The sequence below is a fragment of the Plectropomus leopardus genome, chromosome 8 (assembly GCF_008729295.1).
Source record: "Plectropomus leopardus isolate mb chromosome 8, YSFRI_Pleo_2.0, whole genome shotgun sequence".
Lineage (NCBI taxonomy): Eukaryota > Metazoa > Chordata > Actinopteri > Perciformes > Serranidae > Plectropomus > Plectropomus leopardus.
In genome coordinates, this window is record NC_056470.1 from 29828055 (window position 1) to 29841890 (window position 13836).

The 13836-nt window shown below is 41.1% G+C and overlaps 1 protein-coding gene across 1 annotated transcript; it reads left to right on the top strand.

The window, feature by feature from the left end:
* Window positions 1-293: 293 nt before the first annotated feature.
* csrnp2 (cysteine-serine-rich nuclear protein 2) lies at window positions 294-12499 on the top strand. The gene is made up of 5 exons (XM_042492551.1): window positions 294-924; window positions 4511-4683; window positions 4820-5082; window positions 6343-6639; window positions 8171-12499. The coding sequence occupies exons 2-5, from the start codon at window positions 4524-4526 to the stop codon at window positions 9083-9085; spliced, it is 1635 nt and encodes a 544-aa protein (XP_042348485.1). The 5' UTR covers window positions 294-924; window positions 4511-4523; the 3' UTR covers window positions 9086-12499.
* The last annotated feature ends 1337 nt before the right edge of the window (window positions 12500-13836 follow it).

The window sequence follows — 13836 nt, forward strand, 5'->3', positions numbered from 1 at the left end:
ACCGTCATTTTGTTACCATGGAAACTAGCTTTAACAAGACAAGCAATGATAACGTTATATACTATAAATCAGATTTAGTATATTTTATGTAAAATAATATCCGTGTGAAGATACTGTTAAGTTTTGCACGTCTTTTTGTGCATAATAAGAACAAAGAAGCCAGCAAAAAAAAACTCACAAAGAAAAAAAACTTCATGTCCCAGCATGCCCCGGCGCAGGGCATGCCTGTGATGTCACAATAAGTATATATACTGCTACAGGGAAGAATTTCTTCCTCCATTGTTACATTGTAACAAACGGGGCCGGGGCGAAACGGGGGACAAAAAGGCGTCTTCTCGTTTCAACATTTGCAACATTTTGACACCAAGCGTTTAAAAAAAAGAGCCCAAAATCCGCGTTAAAGCGAGAAGACAACGAAGTAAAGAACCGCCGACTGAACCCGCCCCGGCGAGAAAAAAGGATAAACGAACACAGATGTCAGCGGATTTCTCCATCGCATTGGGAAGATAAGACATTTCGGCTAATTTACATTTTTAAAAAATGCCTGGTAATAAATCGCAGCTAATCATATGACGCTCCCTCTTTCTGCCGTCTGTCCTTTAAATAGATAGGCATGCAACATTTAAATAAAACCCGCAGGTCTAACAGACAGCTCCTGCTTTCTTCGTGAGTGTGCAGAACAATGAACATGGAGCCCAAGTAGTCTCATATAGGCAGATATAAGTGTTGCAAATTGACAAATAGGCAAAGATTACTTGAGGTTACATTTGCTCCACGGTTGCAGTCTGGATACTCGGTTCAGGATATCGGTTTTAGCACACAAAAAGCATCTCATTGGGCGTTGAAAGATTGATGTGCAGCTCACATTGGGAAGGGAAACGACCTCCGAGCTGGTTGGAATAAGGGTCCCTGTTTCTGCCCCAGGTAAGAGGGTTTAGTATTTCATTAACCGGGCGGTTTGCCATTGTGTGTGTGTGTGTGTGTGTGTGTGTGTGTGTAAAAATGGTAGAGCAAAGAGAGAGAGAGAGACTGTGCCTGTCAGACTGATAATATCCAACCTCCCCCAACACACTGCATGCACACAGTTTAACAAATACATCACCACCTCTGCTGCATGCCCCTGAAGGTAAATACACCAGGATTTTCTGTAAGCATATGTCCAACTCTTAAGTCCTTGAAGGAACAGGAGGGTGATGTCCACAAGGGAAATGGAGCCCACTATCAAAATTCAGCCTCTTCTCTGTTTGCCCTATTTATACTGGAGTCCCCAGGTGGAAAATGTCTCACACCGATGCACACCAGTATCTTTACTGAACACATAAGCCTCTTGGGGTGTGTTAAATAAGGTTAAAACCTCATTCCAGAGAGATGGAAAATCAACATTGAATGCACATGCAGTAATGACACAACTACGACATCTCCCTAAGCGTCAGTCAATGAGTTTCACACAATTTTTTTTCGTTTTATACATTGCATACAATTTTACTACCATATTATTTTGACAGATAGTGTGAACCTTTATCCCAGTAAAATCACCACGGCTGCAGCAGTTGTTACATTATTTACTCTCCTCCGAGCAGATCCAGGATTTTTCTCCACATGACATCATCTCTTTATTTAGCGTAAGGAAAAACAGCACTATTCAAATTATATATATATTAGTCTTATGTGTTGGTGATGTGTGTAAGATTTAAGGAGATTTAGAAGCACCTAGTACTGAGGATTGTAGATTGTACCCAGCTAAAACTTCTCCTGGTTAGGATTCATTCAGTGTTCAGGATATTTTTAGCGGGAGCCGAATTGTCTGCAGAGGTTTATTCATCTCAAAGCCGTTTTTACAAAGAGATGGTGACCACCACAAAGTACCTTCTTTATAGTGGCTTTTGCATTATTACACAGAACCAAACAACAGCAGCATCCTGCTGCTCCTGGGGATGATTTTAGACAGAATGTCGGCATTGTGGAAACAAAAGAGGTGTGACATTTATGACAACTGTGTCTGCCTCTATATAACAAATACGCTGAGAGCATTTTCTAATGCTGCGTTCACATGGAATCTGGCAGATGGAAAACCAGATGTCATTTTAGTGAGCAAGAACAGGACGATAAATTAGGCAAGGCCGGCAGAGAAACACACAACATTGAACATTTTGCTGTCCTCTGTAACAGAATTTTATCGCTGAGCTGGGTGAAACACCAAGTGGTTTTGTAGTAAATGTAACAATCATTATCAGTTTGCAATAGAATATGAAGAGAAAACTTCCTTTTACGGCTATGTAGAGTGCTACAATAATTACACAACACGCCTTCAAAACGTACGTCACACCAACCCCGCACATAGTATTGCCTTTACAGCTTTCTCTTTTACACAGACGTCAGTGCAGCGCTGTTACTGCCTACGATGCCGGCTTAAAGCTGAGACAACACTGCCCCCCCTCATTCTGCGATTGCATCTTTTATACAGAATGGCGAGGTGACATAACGGTGCGATAGTCGGAAGCGACTAGTCTCGCTTTTACACTCCCTTGAACAAGAAGTTTAAAAGCAACTAAAACACAGAGTAAAGCTTTTGTGAATAAATTTAGTGTTTTTCTGACCCTACACATCACGGAGGGCCTTCCAGCTACAATGATTGGTGCAAAAAGCGTGAATTGCAATATCTAGAGCCAGTGTTTGGTTTGTCCGTTCTGGGCTACTGTTGAAACATAAAGGTGCAACATGGTGGACTTCGGGGATGAGGACGCACTCCCAACGTCTCATTGTTCGATAATGAAAACACAGTGAATCTCATTTTCAGATGACTATAAATTAAAGAAAACAAACTTATCGTTATATTCAATTTCTGCCAATATACCCCCCTAAATCCTGCACACTGGACCTTTAAGACCAGATTTTTCCTTTGAGAACCTGAATGCACAATGGCTCTTTTAGAGATTCATGAATGAAGATACAGCATGTTGCTGTCCGTGACATGTGACATGTTAACTCAGACCCAGTTTAAATGTCCTCATTCAGATGTAGAGCTGCATGGTGTTGTTAATTACCTCTGAAAGTACCTCTTTTATAAGGAATACTACAAGCTTCAGCACTGATGCTGTGTTTTTATATCATTTCATCATGACCAATCTTTTATGTGGATTGAAAATACAGAACTTTATGAGACACAGTTCAGCACAGAGCTATAGGGCCTCTCATAATATAAAATGCTGCGCTCAGTCACCTTGTTTGACCTTAGCCCGCTGGTGTGATTGATCAGCTTTAGCTTTCAGATCCTCTCGAATCGATCCCCTCTGCGCTGTTTTATAGCAGAACTAAGAGGTTAAAAAAAAAGTATGAGGAGCCATAGAGATCATTTGCTTCAAGGCTGTTCGCTTTTAAACTGTGCTTGCCCAGTTGCCATGGTGACGTTTCTAGACTTGATGATTTCAAAGTAGGATTTCATGTGAGATGGTCGGGGGGGCCGAGGGAGGAAATGATGGAGCTGGAATACAGATGAAAGGAGACCAAACAGCTGATGTCACCTTTTGTTTCTGAAGTGAGAACTGACTCGACACAAGAACAGCTTGATACGAATTACCCAAGATCATTTTGAGTTTAAACGTACCGTCCAGCCTCAAATCTCTTACCTGTAGAGCTATTTATTAACCTAGGTGTTTTTGGTGTGAGTTGCAGAGTTTTTGAGATATCGGCCGTAAAGATGTCTGCTTTCTCTCCAGTACAATGGAGCTAGATGGCGCTTGGCTTGTGGAGCTCAAAACGCCAAAAATCTACATTTTAAAAACTTAACAACAACGTCTCTTGGCGGAAATCATGACCCGACTACTCAAGATAGTCCACAGACCTTGTGAGCAGTTTCATGTAGGAACTATTTTCTTTCTACTGAACTACACCCGTCAACTGTTGGTGCCATGCCTTTGTGTCAACAGTCCAAAATTTGGGCATCGACTCATGAATGAGCAGCTCATGCTCGAGACAGCGTGAGATTTAAACAGGAATGGCGTCCTCCTCGGCTGAGCTGTGACGTCAGCTAGCTCAGAAGTGCGAGGTGAGGTAGCAGTAGATGCACACTTCCTTCTGCGCGGTGATTCGGTTTAGCAGATAGAAAATAGTTCCTACATGAAACTGCTCACGACAGGGTCTGTGGATTATTTTGAGTAACGGGGTCATGATTTCTGGAAAGAGACATTAATGTTGAGTTTTTCAGATGTATTTTTGTGACGTTATGAGCACTACAAGCTGAATGACATCTAGTTACATTATATTATATTATCTCTACAGCCTATATCTCCAAAACAGCAGCTCACAATAACACATCTGCACTGATAAATAGAACATTTAAGAGGAAAAATAAGTATTTTTGATTTGGGGGTGAACCGCCCCTTTAAGGTAATCAATTAGTTCCACAATAAAATGGCAAATTTCCACTAAGAATCTACTTTATCCATTTCTTGTGGTTCACATTTAGTGGTTGTCTGGACGTGTCACGACTTGTGCTCCTCTGTGCCTGCAGACACCGAGTTTCCATGGAGGCAGGTTCGTCCCTCAGCCTCAAACGACGATATGAAGAGGTGGACAACAGCTCTCCATTCTCTACACCTAAGGACTCCGACGATGACATCTCCAGCAGTGACAGCGCTGACAGCTGCGACAGCCTCAACCCTCCTTCCAGCACTGCATTTACCCGTAAGGAACAACAGGAGACACACGTTAAAGGCAATACACTCTAAATAACACTCCAACTGTCCATTAGCACGAAGTATTTAATTACTCATGTATAATTTGGCCTCCCAAATGTCTCCCCCCTTTCTCCCCTCTTCAGCCACCTCCATCCTCAGACAGCACAAGCCGTCACCGGGGGGGAAACGGGTACGCTTTGATGTGGTGACGGTGTATTACTTCCCCCGGCGGCAGGGATTCACCAGCGTGCCCAGCCAAGGGGGCAGCTCCCTGGGCATGGCCCGTCACCACTCCTCCATCAGACACTACACGCTGGGCGAGTTCGCCAGAGAACAGGAAACGAGCCACCGGCACACTCTGCGACAGCACCTGCGGCAAGAGAAGCTCAACGCCCGCAAGATGAAGGTAGGCGTCACACTTTACCACAAATTGTGGAATAAAGGGATGAGATGTGTTTTGGGGTATAAAGTATAGTATTTTTGCAGATGATGTTGGATAAAATATTTGCACCCTAGACATGCAGAATATTTTTTAAAAATTGGGTACATTACTTATTTACTTCTAACTTGAAAAACATATTTTCTCAATTTTCACTTGTTAAAAGTAACATATACAAAATGCAAATTATTTATTATTTTAAGTATTGTACTTTAAAATGCCGATACAGATAATCTGCAAAATGCCAAATATTTGCCCCAATATTTGGAATTTTGCAGATTATCTGTCGACTCTTACTTTATTTATGTACATACCTGCTTTGATATTCCTTTGCTGCTCTAATAATGCAAATTTCCCCATTGTAGGACGAATTAAATCTTAAATCTTATCTTTATTATATCTTATCTTATCTTATCTTATGTGTTGTATTTTAATATATTGTAATTTTCACGGCTGCTAACTTGTAAATGAGATTTTTGATCTCAATAAAACTTCCTTGGTTACTAAAGAGGAAATAATGTACCTCTTATTCAGCTACATTTCTCTGACAGCTGAAGTTACTTGTTTCTTTTCAGATTGAGATTTTAAATAATCCATGTTGGTTTTTGATCCTTTACATTAAATCCAGTGTCTGGTTGGGTCCCATAAAACATGAACTGTGTTGTTAGCAGCTCCACCAAAGACAGAATTCTCTTATAAATTTTCACATATTTTAGCTCAAAGAGGTAAAACTCTTCGGTATTTATCAAAAGAAAGAGTCAACAACTTTAATGTGGATTTGTGGAGCAGCAGAACTGCTTTTTACACCCAAACACATTAATCTTCTCATGACTCCACAGATTTGTCTTGTGAGAGGGTTCAACCTCCAGGATGGGAAGCACTAAACTCAAACTAGCAAAATATATAAAATGTTGGAATCACAACTCCACCTCGACAAGCTACAACAATAAAATGCTGCTTATGAATCATTTTTCTGCAGAACGAGTGCTTTATAGTTCTAGTACTTCTTTTATTTTAACTTAAGTAGGGTTTTTTAAGAGTTTTACTTTTAACAGAGTATTTGACATCCATTTGTCCATTTGAAAGCTCTGCTATGAAATGATTAAGATACAGATAAAGCCGCAGTCTTTCGGATAATTATTATGTTCTTGTGCTTTAATTAGAGAATCAGTATCTCACCGTCTTCAGCTCACAGTTGTACACTAACTGTCCACCTGTCGTCCGCAGCTGACGAGGAACGGCACAGTGGAGTGCGCCCAGGCCGACCTGCTGACTCTGGAGGACGTGTCAGATGAGGACCTCGATGTGGACGGGGTGGAGGTGGACGACTGTTTCTTCCTTCAGCCGCTACCCACAAAGCGCCGCAGAGCCCTGCTGCGAGCCTCTGGCATCGCCCGCATAGATGCTCGGGAGAAAGCCGAGCTCCGAACCATCCGCCTCTCTCGGGAGGAATGCGGCTGCGACTGCCGCTTGTACTGCGACCCTCGCCACTGCGGCTGCAGCCAGGCCGGTATAAAGTGCCAGGTAAGGGTCGTCGTTGGCTGTGTGCATGTGCAGAGAGAAGAGAGCCACGGTGCTGACAATCAGATGTCTTCACTGCTCAATAAAATGTGCTCTGTTAATCAGACTTGAATCATTTTTCATTTGAAGTTTTGTGTGCAATTTATTTTCCCATTCTTGTTTTTTTTAATCTTTTGACACACCGCAGAAGGAAAAGCAACAGTGTAAATAATGAAACACATCCTGGCTCACTGTCTCTCTGTCATGACTAACATGGACAGAGCCAGCGTTAATCACAACACCTGTGCTTTTCCAACCATGACAAATCAAAATTTCTGCAGTGATCGAAGCCAGGATCGTGGATTCATGAAATAAACATGCTCAGCTTTTCCACTGAGACTGTCATTATAGTTTGAACATTTGGAAATGTGAAACTAGCTTCTTAAAATTTGATTGTGGCGATTGCATTGGATCTTTCTCTCTCTCTCTCTCTCTGTCTTCCATTTATACCAGTATCTGTACTGTGTTTTCCAGTTTGATCACAGAGAAAAATCTCAATTTGCTGCTTTTACTTGTCTCTCAATGCCAAAAATGTAATATATGGAGATTTTAAACAAGATGTGATGACGGCACCATCTGCCACACTGTGATGGACATTTTGTTTTTACCATTTAAAACAAAAAGACAAAACAATTTATCATATAAAATAAGATAAATCAATAATGGAAATAATTTTTAGTTGTATCCCTAGTGTTGTTGATGATGTTGATAGTGGCCCACCTGCTCTTTTAAGGTCAAAATTTGAGTTTTTAACTATTTTTATTCTACTAATAAAATTAGGTTTAATTTCAGGTTCTGATTTTTCCTTTTTTGGTTATTTTTGCCCTCATTAAGAGAAAGTACAACTCCCTCTTCACCTAACTTATTACACAGTAGAGCTGCAATGATTAGTTGATTAATTGTTTGGTTAATCCAAAGAAAGTTAATTGCCAAGTATTTTGATGATTGATTAATCGTTTCAGTCATTTTTCAGCAAAAATGTCAAACATTTGCTGGTTCCAGCTTCTTAAATGTGAGAATTTTTTGCTTTTCTTTGTAATTTATATGAGTAAATAATGTATGATGTAATAAATGTATGAAGAGTTTTTGACCGTTAGTTGGACAAAAAAAGCAATTTGAAGATATCACTTTGTGCTCTGATAAATTGTGACGAACAATTTTCACAATTTTTAGACATTTTATAGACCCTTGAAAATAATTGGCAGATTAATAAAGCGTTTAATGAAGACAAGTTTTTATAGACTAGAAGATGATTTGCAGATTAATCAATAATGAAAATAATGATTTGCAGTGACATTACACAGTAACCACATATTCTCTCTCTAAGCTCTGCGTGTACTGTCATCTGTCTTTGTCCTTTCCACAACAGCACGCGCTTATATAACTTGCTGTTTAGAGCGCTTATGTAAATAAGTCAGTGAATTCCAAATGTTCGCCCTCTCCTGTAGGAATAAAATGAAACTGGAGCTAAAATTTCCTCTGCTTTCATCCTCAGGTGGATCGAATGTCGTTCCCATGTGGCTGCTCTCGGGACGGCTGCGGCAATGTTGCGGGCCGCATCGAGTTTAACCCCTTACGCGTCCGAACTCACTACCTGCACACCATCATGAAGCTGGACCTGGAGAAGAGGAGGATGCTGATTCAAGGGACTGGGGACCAGTACGGTGAATCTGACAACATGTCCTCCCCCTCCTCCACCTGCCCCACCTCCCCGGACCTATCCTCGGTCACCGGCCTGGACTCTGAGCTGGAGGAGAGTGAGGTGCAGACAGTGGTGGAGGTTCAGGATCTCCTGGCGGAGCAGGACATTCTGGAGCGGGAGAACGAGACCGCCGTGCTGCACCTGCAGAGCGCGGAGGAGCAGGAGAGGAGAGAGAGGGAGGAGGCGGAGGGGGAGCAGGAGCTGGGCGCTGGGAGTCTCACTGAGCAGCCGCTCTGCCTCCTGCCTGCTGCTTTAGGAGGGGAGCAGGCAGAGGTGCCAGGTGTGGAGCAGGTCCTCCTGCAGGGGCCGTTCCCCACAGGGGCCACGGTGCTCTGCATCACTGACAACCAGGAGGAGAGCCCCTCCAACCTCCTCAAAGACTCCACCTCTCTGCTCTACTATCAGCTCAGTCCCATAGAGCCGGGAGCCTTTGAGACCCTGCCCAGAGCGGAGGAGGCCGAACAAGAGGCGAGAGAACAAGATTCAGGAGGAGGCGAACAGAAACAAGAAGGAGGAGAGGAGTCGAAGCCCGAAGAGATCACCTGCAGGCAGAGTTTGGGCAAGCCTTTGCCCAATGTGATTCTGTGCTCGGAGGAACGCGTGGCGGCGGTGGAGGAGCGGCCCTCGAGTCCCCAGCAGAGCCTCCCAGAGGCGCAGTGCCAACGGGAGCCGTGCTCGGAGGGAGATCCACTGCCTCCTGAAGTTTAGCTCTAGCTTCTCTGCAGATATTTTGCACAATAGCTTCATCTAAGATGAAAAAAATTCACATTTATTCCAGCTATCATTGAGAATAATTACAGGTTGCAATCCTTTGTAGTGACTGTCATGAATTATGTGAGCGTGAGATACATGAGGGAGGGGAGCTGCTGAAAGCACACACAGATCACTCCCTGGTAGGAATATGGATGCAGTTACAAGGAAACATTGTAAGTAATTCTGTTGGGGGTGATGAATGCGGCCTTAATGGAAAAACATAAAAACACTTGTGTGTAGGAGTCATTTGTGGATGAGAAAGTACAGCAAGTAGCGCTTTGTTAATTTCCAACGTAGCGAACAGAAATGTGTGAATGCTGACATAAGCCTTTCGTTTGGTGATGTATAAAGCTATCAACACTAAACACAAATCGTTTTGCAAGAAGCTGGTGAATTTAGATACTCACTTTCCATTACGGCAAACCAGTGCTGTAGTCAAGCCAAATGAAGGCGTCTGATAGTACCCTCCGCTGAAAATAGACCTAATAATCCTGGAAATACTTGTTTTTGTGTACTGTATATGCATTTGCAACGTGCAAGACGGAGCCGAGGTTGCTGCTTAGTTTTTTAACGCACATTGTGAACTGAGGGCAGCGTGTTGTGGCTCTGCTGTGATGAAGGTAAACCAACACAGAGCGGCAGACTGACACTGGCCTTAGATGTTGCTCTCGCTCACCTCGGGCTGCTCGTGCAAATGCAGCTGATTTGTCAACAGAAACCTAGTTTACCTGTAGTTACAACGCCTATGATATTATTTCTTTGAGTAACGTGTCTTTTGTGGATTAGATACTGTTGGTTTGACGTCCTCGCGGTCTTTTGAGTGAAAGGAGATTTCTTTCATACTGCTACACTGTACCGCCGTGTAGTCAGTCACGTCATGTTAAGATGAAAACCCGGAGAGATCCTCCCATTCGTCTTCTCTTTTAAAGGGATATTTCAATTTTTTTTTGAAGTGGGGTTGTATGAGGTATTTATCCATATTTGTTGTGTTACGTAGGGTAGACGTTGGTCTGCACGCCCCCAGTTTTGAGAAGCAGGCTAGAATATGACACGAAAGCTAAGCAACGTCCTGCTGTGGACAGAGGGCAGCATAGAAACATTTTTAGCCACAGAACAATAGTCCCACCCAAAAATATATATTACATTTTAATTGTATGTTATATTGAGATTATTTTCAACAGAGCTGAGCCGAATTTTCAAGTCTGTGTTATAAGACAGCTGGCAGGATGGGACTGTAGGCTGGACGCAGGGTTTCCGCAGACCCTTAAAATGTCTTAAAAGGCATTGAATCCATTAATCTAAAAATGAGACCTTAATTCGTTATTAAATCAATCTTTCAAAAGTCTTAAAAAAGCAGATTTTTTAAAATTGTTTGTTACTTTTCAAAGTAACAATTAACTTTAATAATAATAATAAACTTTATTTGTATGCATCTTCACATGGATAAAAGCCACCGATAATATTAGTAAAAGTAAGATCAAAATAAGGATAAAAATAGAAAGTACAGAATGCATGACGTAAGATTAATTGAACTAATTTAAATAAAAATCTAAAAATAAAGCTAAAAATAGAGTGTATGAAATGCATTTAAAATTAAATGCAGTTAATTAAACTAACATCTTAAAGAGTTGCAGCAGCGTGTAAATGAAGTTAAATGCAAAGCAGTTTAGTCAGAGCGAGTTAAAGGCTGAAGTGAAGAGATACATTTTTAGGTTTTTTTTAAAAAATATGAAGCGGGGTGGCTTCTCTGATATCTAAAGGCAGCGTGCTCAGGAGCTTTGGGAAGTAACTGACAAACGCTGCATCCCCAGTTTTCTTTTGGCTGTTTTTGGGAACCGCCACTAAACCAGCTGCAGATGATCGCAGTGCTCATGAAGGCAAATGAGGAACAAGTGATATTAAATCACTGTTTTTCTAAATGGAGTCTGGCTGCCGTTCCTCACCAGAAATAGCCGCCTGAGGTTAAATATCATGTACACTTAAACTGATATAAATTTATTTTAGGTGAAACTTTGTTTTAGGTGGCTAAAAACATATTTTGTTGTGGTCCCCGTACACAGTAGTACATTGTTTCGCTTCCACGTTGAACTCCTGCCTGCTTTTCCAAACTGGACGTGCCGACTGACATCCACTGTGTATAATCCACTGACGAAGGATAAGTACCTGATACAGCTCCACTTCAAAAGATCCAAACTTTCCCTTTAACGAGTCATACTGTGAGGAAGAGATGAAACAAGTCAAATGTCATATGAAGAAAATAGCATTTAAAGAGTCAAAGAAAGTAGTTATACAAAATGATGTGATGTTACTAATTTATAAAACAGATTGACCTGAATTTGTATATTTTATGTTCAATCTGCTACAGTGTGTGTGTGTGTATGTGTGTGTTTGTGTGTGTGTGCCTACTTTACATTAGCGCGTCTATGTGAGAGAGAAAGTTGTGTGTGCATGTACACGTTGTATGAACTATTATGAAAAAGGGGAGCGGGGCTGGGGGAGTATATTAGTGAGGATACATATTTTATTCCTGAAAAGGTGCTGATGTTACAGATTTACAATTCACTGATTTTTCTCCCCGCCATCATGAGAAATACGATTTCACGGAGATGTTTCTCGATGACTGATCTTAAGAAGTGTCAGAGAGCCTCGTTTAGGAACGCAATAGCTACTGCACTGCAAATCATTAATGTGGCGATTCTGGAGGAATGAGGAGTTTTGTCATGTAAATGCAATCGTATAACATTTTCTGTCTTTAAATGTCTTTTTTAAGCAATGTCTGATTAATACTGATCTTCGTAAGTGTGCCGACTCCTCTTACACAAAGCCAGTCCTTTGTTCTGTCGCCTAAAATTACAGCTGTTGCGTTCAGTGACGGCTCGCCGAACACAGGACGTGCTGCCGTGTATGAGGTGTCTGATGTGTTTCTTTGCCTTTTTTTTATTGTCTTAATATAAATCTGCTTAAGAGTTGCACCAAAGCAGTGGTTTCAAACCTAATTAGATGATGCTTTCAACCATCAGATTTCAACAAAGCGGTCTCCTGTACTTATTGTGAGGCTTTTAGATTTACTGTGGCCCTTTGTGTTCGCGTGACTCGCCTTGACATCTTCAAAGTGATGATGATTAAAAGCTGCCTATTGTTGAGCTTTTTTGTCCTTGGCTTTCTACTAATAGACTTTAGGTTTGGGACCACTGCATCAAATTAACTCCAGTACACTATGTGATTGTGTGTTTCTCTGTGTGAAAGAGGTGTGTGATTGTGGAGAAGACTGACAAGTTTAGACTTCATCTAAGAGCTGTGAGAGCGACTCTCATGCTAACTGTTGCCTAAAGTGGACAAAAAGGTTTTTTTATACAAAAATAAAAACAATAAAACACTCATTTTAAAAAGAATGAACGTTTTTTGTGTTGATTATAGGTAACAAACCTTTGTGATTTTACTGTCCTCAATACTAGAATAGGAAATGCTATGGGTCAGATCTATTTTTTGATAACAACTGAAGAAAATGTAAAATTTTCAGACATTTTTTATGCCTCTGCGCCAGCAACTGCCATGGCTGAATGCACTGTTTTGGGCTGTCCATGTGTCTGTCCCATCCTCGTGAATGCACCATCTCAAATTTCCTCAAATTTGGCACAAACATCCACTTCAAGATGAACTGATTAGATTTTGGTCATCAGAGGTCACCGTGACCTTGCGTCTGTCCCATTATTGTGATTGCAATATCTTAAGAGGGTCACTGTGACCTCTCAAAACACCTTTTAAACCATAACAGAAGAATTAATTTGTTAATAATGACCAAATTTCACACAAATGTCAAATATGATAAAATGATTAAGTACTGACATTTCATACCCAGAGGCTCACTGTGACATCATAATGTTCTGCTAAAACACTTTTCTGGCCATTACTCAACGTCAGAAACAGAAGGAGGGACATTTGGTCAGACACTGAATTGGCGACATTAATCTTGAAACTGTGCTGATTGTAGAGATCGTCTGCTGAGAATATGTAGCTTCTACACAGCAACATTCATTTTTGAAGCATTATCTACCGTCATGACTGCATATGAGTCTGGACAGACATAAATGTAAACTGCAACTTGACCAGTTCATGGAGGCATACATCTCTCAAGGCTATAATTCCAGTTTATTTCTAATTTAAAAAAAAAAAAAGATTCAATAATTATTTTCCCTAGTGTCTACCAGTCTATTTGTCATGAGATTATACAGTATTGTACATATTTAATTTTAATTTTTCACATATTTGTGAATGTTAGGGGGTGCAAGGGGGGCAAACTGGCTTTAGGATGTAAGAATGACTGTGCCCTGATCATTTTCTAGCTGCAATTTTGCACAAATTTGAGATTTTTCATGATATGATGAATGAATAATTATGTCAAATTTTATGAGCTGATATTTTTTAACTTTTTTTCATCAAATTCTGTCTTTGATTTATTTATTCCACCTACCTGCCCAGGGACTATGGACAGAAAATAGCAGCTTTGCTAAAACCTGGTACAAAAAAGAAACAAAAAGGAGAAATTGTGAATCCTTTGTCCTCAGTCAGACACTGGAGGTCATGACAAAGACTGTCTGCTGGGTGCAGTGCGGAGTCTCGCCACTAGATGGCAGCATAAACTCAGCACATTCCTCCTAAACACAACCTGCTCTCTACATGCAGAAATGTGCCACATGTAGGGTTCA